At 43.8% G+C, this 7,924-nt stretch overlaps 1 protein-coding gene across 3 annotated transcripts; it reads right to left on the bottom strand.

Moving 5' to 3' along the window:
• Positions 1-3,004: 3,004 nt before the first annotated feature.
• Positions 3,005-6,741, bottom strand: USP51 (ubiquitin specific peptidase 51). 3 transcript variants are annotated; one of them, XM_027608408.2, is made up of 3 exons: positions 6,536-6,741; positions 5,850-6,073; positions 3,005-5,674 (listed from the first exon to the last, which is right to left on the bottom strand). In XM_027608408.2, exon 3 carries the CDS (start codon positions 5,623-5,625, stop codon positions 3,517-3,519), a length of 2,109 nt encoding a protein of 702 aa, XP_027464209.1. In that variant the 5' UTR covers positions 5,626-5,674; positions 5,850-6,073; positions 6,536-6,741; the 3' UTR covers positions 3,005-3,516. The 3 variants fall into 3 exon arrangements, with proteins under 3 accessions (XP_027464209.1, XP_027464208.1, XP_027464210.1); XM_027608407.1 differs by lacking the exon at positions 6,536-6,741 and adding an exon at positions 6,246-6,511; XM_027608409.1 differs by lacking the exons at positions 5,850-6,073; positions 6,536-6,741 and adding an exon at positions 6,246-6,511.
• Between the last annotated feature and the right edge of the window lie 1,183 nt (positions 6,742-7,924).

Here is a 7,924-nt window from a genome sequence, read left to right as displayed (position 1 = left end):
CTTCCAGGATTGCTGTGCCAATTCAGTGAGATAATAGAGGTAAAGCAGTCACCATAGTGCCTGGCCTACCTATTCATGGTACTCATGAAACATGATTGCCTTATTCTCTTTAATTGGGAATACTCACATCATTGCTGTAAGGTTTGAAGCCTAGCACAGGTCAGTAGCTGAGCTAAAGACATGGAGGTACCCTCTCTGGTTTCTCAATCTTCTATGACAGAGTTCATTGAAGGTTACCATTCTCTTCCTTCTTCCTTCTCTCCGTTTGTGGCCCTAGGAACAGGATGCCCCCAACTAACCATATAGCATATCTAATGTGTTCAAAACACTTGGCTACAAGTGACAGGATCCCAACTCAAACTAGCTTAAGCAAAACAAAGGACTTTAATGGCTCGGATAGCTAGGAACTTTGGGACTTCAGGCATATCTGGATCCACAAGTTTCAAATTATGTTCTCCAGGCTCTTTCTCCCTATCTCTAATTCTACTTTTCTCCTCATGGTAAGAATATCAAACCCCTAAGATTCTCAGATTAATGTCATCCTAATCTAGAGACTTCAGCATGGAGGGGGAGCAAGACACTTCTTTCTCCCACTGTCTACATATATTCAATCTAGCAATGGACTCTGATTGGGCCTGCTTGGGTTCTATAGCCATCCTCAGAATTGCTCTTGTGGGGTGGGTGTGGGTGAAGGAGTGGAGGAATTGAGAACTCTTATCTGGCCTAGGCTGTGGGACATGGTCACTCTGGGGAAGAGTGAGAGGAGCACTGCAAGGTGGTCAATAGCCCCAGCAGAACCACAAGGAATGGGGGAAGGGCTAGAGTGCTAAGCAGACAACTACAGCTCCCCCACTAAATACAGTCACTGGACATCATTCCCCTGTCAGTCATGGTGTGCCATATGATATAAAACAGTGTGGAATGGTGAGGCACACAGTCTCCTGGGAAGGCAAACTAGTACAGTACACCATGGGGAGGTGTGGTACACAGTCATAAGATGAGAGACACTGTGGGGAGCTCAGGGACACTGGTGAGGAACAGCGTTGCTGCACACATACCAGAAAGCCCAGCCTCATCTTCAGCTTCTGCTCCCCCTCACCACCCAGTCTTTCATGACTACCAACTCTCACGCTTTGCTCTTTTCCTTGTGTTGTACCTTGTACTCTCTCCACACAACCTGGCTATTTCCTCACTGAGCACCTCCCTTCTTAAGCCATCCCCTGCAGCTGAGTAGCATTTCATACACTTCCTTTGGGGAAGATTCAACCCTGATCACACTGTATTATAGCACAGGACACTTATTGAGGGCTTGATGGATAAAATAAGTGAGATCATATTAATAGAGCAAATAACTGAACTCATCCTCATTCAACAAACATTTATTAACACAGAAATGAATAAGGCTTGGCCCCCTGTTCTCAGAATGCTTGGTGCAGAGGGGCAATCACAAAGCTCCAGTAGAATCACAGTAGAATATTACTGAGGTACAAAGTACTTTGAGGCACAGTGACAGGGATATAGGTGTGAGGAAGAAACAATTTTCCAACTTATACCTGCCTAGAGCATTCAGAAAAGTCTCCAGGGAAGTTATCTGTGAGTTGGGTCTTGAAGGAGGAATAGAAGCTACCAGGTAAACAGTCAAAGGAGCTCTACAGGATGGGATCAGAGATGGAGGTATGTAAGCGGTTCAGGGAACCAGGCATGAATGATGGAATAAGGAAAAAAGAGGGAGTAAAGGAATGAGTGAGACTGTCAAGCACAAACCCAAAGTTTTACTATATAAAGGTCTTGTTTCTCCATGGAGAGGGAAGTGGAAGAGAGGGTGGGATGTCCTCAGATATGGGTCCCTGCCACTTCCTTCAATCAGGCCATGGGGCTTGAACATCAAAGCCAGAACTTAAGTTGTAATCTAATACCCCTAAGCCACTAAATTGTTAAGAACCGCTTTTCAGTAGCAAAGAATTTATATGAATAATGCAGTTCTAAATGGGAGAGAGTCCCTACTATTTTCATCTTTCTCGGATGCAGTTGATTCTTCCTAAGAAACAGCTCTTTAGGAAATCAGATGGGGTGTGGAACTTGAAAAGGGAAGGTAGGCTAGAGTTCAGGCCTTGCACTGATCTCACAATTGAGTAGTAAAATGATGGTTGACTATTTTTTTCAAATTCTATTTATGTATCAAAATAAAACTCAAACAAATATTAACAAGCCTTTTTGTCTTGTTATTCCTATCTCCTTTTAGTTTTCATACCTGTATGAATTTTAATATGCTTAAATTTAAAAATAAAACTTTAAGTTTTTTAAAATATTAATATTTTTCTACTTGTTTTTAATTTAATTTTTTAATTTTTATTTAAATGTTTTTCTTTAAAAATTTTTATTTTTATCCTTCTTGTTTAAATATTTAGTTTTTATTTAAATCTCACAAATTGGATTTCCTTAAAGTTATTTATATATCTTAAAATTCTCTATTTTTCTCTTAACTTTTCCTTTTTAATTTTTTTAAATTAAAAAATTAAACAAATTGTGTCTGTCTTGAATTGTGCTAAATCTTTTTTCCTTTAAAACTTTTCTGTAAACTTAAATTTGAATTTTCATTCCATTCTGTATTTTTGGAAATTTTCTTAAACTGTTCATGAATTTTGCTAACCTCTCATTTTTCAATACATACATTTTATGGTCTAATTTAAAGAGTTATTTATATTAACATTTTATTTAAACTTTTAAGAGCTCCCCTCCCCTTTTAAAACTTTCTTTAACTTTTTTGTGAACTTTCATTTTTTATCTTTGTCCTTCTTTTATTCATTTTACCTTTTGTAAACTAAGAATTTCTAAAATTTATTTTAAGCCTTATTTTATTAATCATTTTGGAATTTTAAATTAAAAAACTTAAATTTTGAAACATTTCTTTTAAAAATATTTAACTTAATTTTTTTCAACATTTAAAACATTTTATTTTAAAATTAAAAAAACGTTTTTTTCTTTTTAAATGTTTTAAGGCTTTTTAAAATCTCTTTTACAATATTCTTTTTTCAAAATATTTGACTAATCAGTCACAGCTAGAACACTAATTGTGAAGTTTTTTGGTAATGTAGGAATACTCCCTGATTTCCCATGGTATTTTTGTAGAAACAAATGACATATAGCACTCGCAGAACATCTCCATTCCCACTCTTCCCACCTAAAGCATTCTGTTCATTTAATTATGCTTTATGTGACCATTTTCAACCTCTTCTCCCTCCTCCCATTTCTTAAGGCTGAATGGTCACTAGTTAGTATTTTCTTTTCCTCTTACAGACCCACAAGCCATGTAAAATAGGTTCTTCATATCAAGGTGCTACTTGTCATATAGGTGCTGTTGTCATTGTACATGCCAGGTAGGTTTTTGTGAAATTTCAAGAGGTGTTTATTGTTGTTTGGGTATTATCATCGTCCATTCCAGGGAAGTTTGTGTCACTTCTGGATCCTTGTATATTCATTTCTTTCACTTTTTTTCTGGTAAGTGGTCTTGCAAGACTAATCTTTCTCTAGACCCTGCTTGTGATAGAATAGTAAATACCCTTCACTGTAGAGTAAGTCCTCAATGGTAGCCTTGGTGATGATGGCATCATCACAGCTAAACCATTGGTCTTTTTGTTGTCGGATAAAGCTGGTGTAGTGTCCACTTTCCAAAGTTCCATGGTGATTAATCACTGCAAACAAGGAATACTTATTCTCATTGGATGTACAGTCTGTTGGTGGCTGGCCTTCTTTCATTCTGCTCTCCTTAGTGGAGGCCAAAAATGGAGTCATGTCCAGCTCCAAGGGAAAGGAGATAAAAGTATTAATCTTTCGCCTCTGTTTACCTACATGTTCAAATCGCTTGAGATGAAAACAGGCCACAATAGGTAATTTCTTCATTGTGAGTTGTTTGGTAGATTCCTGATAGCTTTGGCAACTACTACATTTGATTTTGGAACTGCTTCCTAGGTACTCTGGCCTTGTAAACCACTGTAGGCAGTCTGTGAGTGAGGGAATTCCTGGTATGTGGTCATCCCTACTCACTGTGCTGTCAGCTCTTTCTGGACTCTGGGAACTGAATGTGGCACAAGAGCCAGGCAAGTCCAAACTGATGTCCCAGCATGGGTCTATTGTGGTAGAGACACTATGGCAAGCTTGACATGTGACATCTGACTGCAAGCCACCTGTAAAGATTTGGTCTATGATGCAGTTACAGCAGTTGGGGTTACTGGCCTCCTGCGCAACACTATCATCTTTGCTGTGTCTATGCAGCACATCTAATATTGCAATGAGGAACTCATGGGCATCCTGCTGCCGGTACCCTGCTAAGTGTTCTGCATGAATCCATATTAGATGCAATAACTTATAGGGAATGTGAGGAGTTCGGCTCCCAGAGTACATAGCATGAAAAAGAGAAGACATTTCACAGACAAGACACAAGCTGGGGCTTGTCATTATACATTTATGCTTGTCAGAGAGAAAGAAATCTTTCAATAGAGGAATATGGGTAAGTGCCTGGACAATACAATTCATAAAGCATGTGTTCCCAAGATTGATAAGCCCTCTCAGGCCTACAGTATAGACTGACTTTTTTCTCCTCTTTTTCTTGGGTTTCACCAATTTTGGCTCCTGTTCCTTTGACTCACAGGTTGAATGCTTCTCTTCAACACCTGATGCCATACACTGCTGTTGAGAAACATCTGTTGAGGTGGAAGTTAGTAATTTCAAATTTTTCTCTTTTGTTTCTTTGGCAATTCGTTCCATGTCTTTGTCATATACATAATCCTTACACATAAAGCAATATATAACCCCATGATAGAGGTCTACAGCTAAATTGTGCTGTTTTGTTTCTGCATGTTTGTGAATATGTTTCTCAGTAAAGCAGCCAAAAAAGACACAGGAGAGACAAGAGTGGAGTCTGTTCATATGGGTACTACATACATGACAGATGCACGACTTTGCCTTATGTTTCCTAGTTTCTGGGGTCCCACTCCATATGAAACGCTGGTAAATCAACCTCAGGTTCTTCCGCCAGTTCTTAGCCACTTTAAAGCTCTCCACATGAGAGCAGCCTGTAGGTCCCTGATCAAATTCCACCTCCAGCAACCAGTCCGCTAAACCACCTCGATCCCCAGAGCCACCTAGGTCACTAAAACAGCTGTGCAGCATCTGGGGCCTAGACCCCGGCCTGGATCTACGCCGCGGTCTGCGCCAGGGCTGGGGTCGGGTCAGAGGCGGAGGGGGAGGATGGGATGGAGGCTGGGGCGGGGCCAAGAGGCCAGGAGGGCCTCGGGAGCGGGCCCGGGGCGGGGGCCGAGGGCGGGGCTTGCGGCGCGGGCAGAGGGGCGAGGAGCTGCTGTAACAGCGAGGGGGGGTTGAGGGGAGCACCTTCTTATCGTCGCCGCTGTCACTCCACGTCAAGTTCTCAGGAGCAGGCTTACGCTCTTGTAACGGCTCCAGCTTCATCTCCTCAGCTCCCTGGCCTGAACACGCCTTTGCCGCCCCCACCGCCTCCTCCTCCATTTCCCCCGCCTTTTCAGCCGCCTCCTCGGGAGAGGCTCCTCCCCCACCTCCCGAGCTCCAGCGGACCAAAGAGCCGGAGGGCGAGTCCCGAACTTGGGCCATCAGCTCACCGCCCGGCCTGAGAAGAAGGGCGTCTGGAATGGAGCTGCGACTGTAGATGGAATGAGACAGGGATTTCTGTGAATGATCTGGCCAGCGTCATGGCCGCGGTGCGCCATTAGCGCCCCCGGGACCCCTCCCACCTTGAGCTCAGCCAGAGGCCGCTGCGTGCTCCACCCCCTCCACTCTGGAGCTCCCGGAGCTGCTGTGGAGACCAAGGCGGTTACCTGGTTTAAAGGCGATCCGATCGTGCCAGGAGGGGGGCTGGGGTGGGGGAATAGGCGGACAGAGGGAGGAAAACGTGTGTGTGTGTGTGTGTGTGTGTGTGGTACGGCCTGAGCTTTAGGGTGAAGATAGAATCTTCTTTAAAAAAGGCGCCACCCTCTGCCTTTCCTGCGCCCTGCGCAGCCTCGCTTTAGTACAGCTTCCTCTGACGTTCTTTCCTTATATTCTAAAAAAAAACAAAACAAGAAAACAAAAACAAAAAGAAACACACAAAACAAAACCCCAAAACAAACAAGCAAAAATAACTGGGGCCAACATTTTACCTTAAAAATGGCTAAGGGGACCACCTATGGAAAATGGGCTCAGGGAAAGAAAGTGTCCTTCTGCTCCCACCTTACCTATGCTGCTGGGGCTGGGTGTGTTCCACCCTTGCCCCTACCTCCAAGCGCACTTTTGGTCAGCCAAGCTCTTGCGCCCTCTCATGCTCTTTTCGCGCTTGTGTTCCTTCTCACACTTCGTTTCTTGTTTCCTTCATTCCCTATTTCTCAGAGAATTCGGACTCCTTCTCATGCCCTCCACGCGTTCACCGCCCCTGTCTTAAGTGTGCGACCCCCAAAGTCTCTGCCCTTTCCCGCCTCCGTCCCCGCAACGGTCCCGGCCCCGCTGTTTGTTTAAAGGTCTGGGTTACCTTGGGCCACAGGCTCGTGATACAGAACGTCAGCAGCTGCTGCTGTACAGGCGCTCCTCAGCCAACGTTCTTTCCTGACCTCTCCTCAGGGCTGGTCACAAGGGGGCCGCCCCCTGGCCCCTCCCCTCTCGACGTGTGGCCCCCAGCCCCGGATTCTTCTCTCCTGCAGTCATGAATGTCACCGCTGTCCTGTTTGGTCAGACCTCTTCCTGAAACAGATTCTACTGGAGGTAACCACAGCGACAGATTCTAGAGAAAGCCCCTGAAATGGAGGTTCTGGTCTCACCTGGCTCCAGGCCAGCACTCCGCAGCGCGGGGGGGGGGGGGGGGGGAGATTCATTAGAGTGGGGGTTGGGTGGTTGCAAGGATGGCAACTCTCTGGCACAAATCCCTCGGACCCATCAAAATCTGATCTCTGGGAGTTGAGAGAGGAATATTATTCTGAAGTGTGGTGAGAGGAAGCATTAGTAAGGGCTTCAGACTCAGATAGGAGAGCCCAGGCACTCACTAGCTGTGTGAGCTCAGATCAAACACCTAACCTCCTTGAGCCTTAGCTGTGTCGTCTATTAAACAAAAGTAGGGATAATAATCCTAACCTGTTATGAACACTAAATCATAGTATATATAAAGGATCTTTGTGGCACCTGTTTCACATCTGTTTCTCAGTTCCCATCTTAAAATCTGCCTGTAGCACAATGCCTGATACTTACAGTAGAGAAAAAGAGAACACTTGTGTCTTTCCAAATTCTGAGTTATTGCTCAGTTCACCAGATTATCCCTCCTAAACAGTTCATGTTTGGGAACACCCACTCAACAAGTGTACATGGATCCCATAACTGTCTTACTGTGCTAGGTTGTGCTGTGAGAAATACAGAATAAATTTATTTGTGTCCTCCAGGAGTTCATAGCCCAGGAGATTTTTCCTTCTCTTTAACAGACACAGCATCCAAGGCCACAACCCCTGTAAAAGCTGCTATCTCTAGGGCTTCTTGCCCTTCCTGTCCAATCCCAAGGATATTCCTGCTCATCAGTGAAGATGTTTAATGCTACATTTAATCTCTCTGGAACAGTCGGGTACCTCCTTTCTAAACCTCAGGATTAAGATTCAGTTCTCTCAGGCTCAGGGGTGGTATCATAGGTTCCTTCCCAAAATGAATGTCAGCGATTTTAGGACATCAAAGAGATTCAATAATCTATATGAATTTTCAGAGCAAGCACAGATTATCATGATCTTGGAGAGAAAAACCACCATAACTGTCCTGTAGCCCAGAGTGACTATAGGTTGAGACAATTAAATGAGAGTTAGTCTTCAGATGAATGTTTGCAGGAATATTTGCCTGGGAGACAAGACAGCAATGCTCTTATACTTTCCCACCATTATTAGTTGTG

The sequence above is a fragment of the Zalophus californianus genome, chromosome X, assembly GCF_009762305.2.
Source record: "Zalophus californianus isolate mZalCal1 chromosome X, mZalCal1.pri.v2, whole genome shotgun sequence".
Lineage (NCBI taxonomy): Eukaryota > Metazoa > Chordata > Mammalia > Carnivora > Otariidae > Zalophus > Zalophus californianus.
This window is presented reverse-complemented; position numbering and strand designations above follow the sequence as displayed.

Coding starts and splice junctions, on each gene's coding strand:
- USP51 (XM_027608408.2), bottom strand. CDS start 5,625: ATGGCCCAAGTTCGGGACTCGCCCTCCGGCTCTTTGGTCCGCTGGAGC.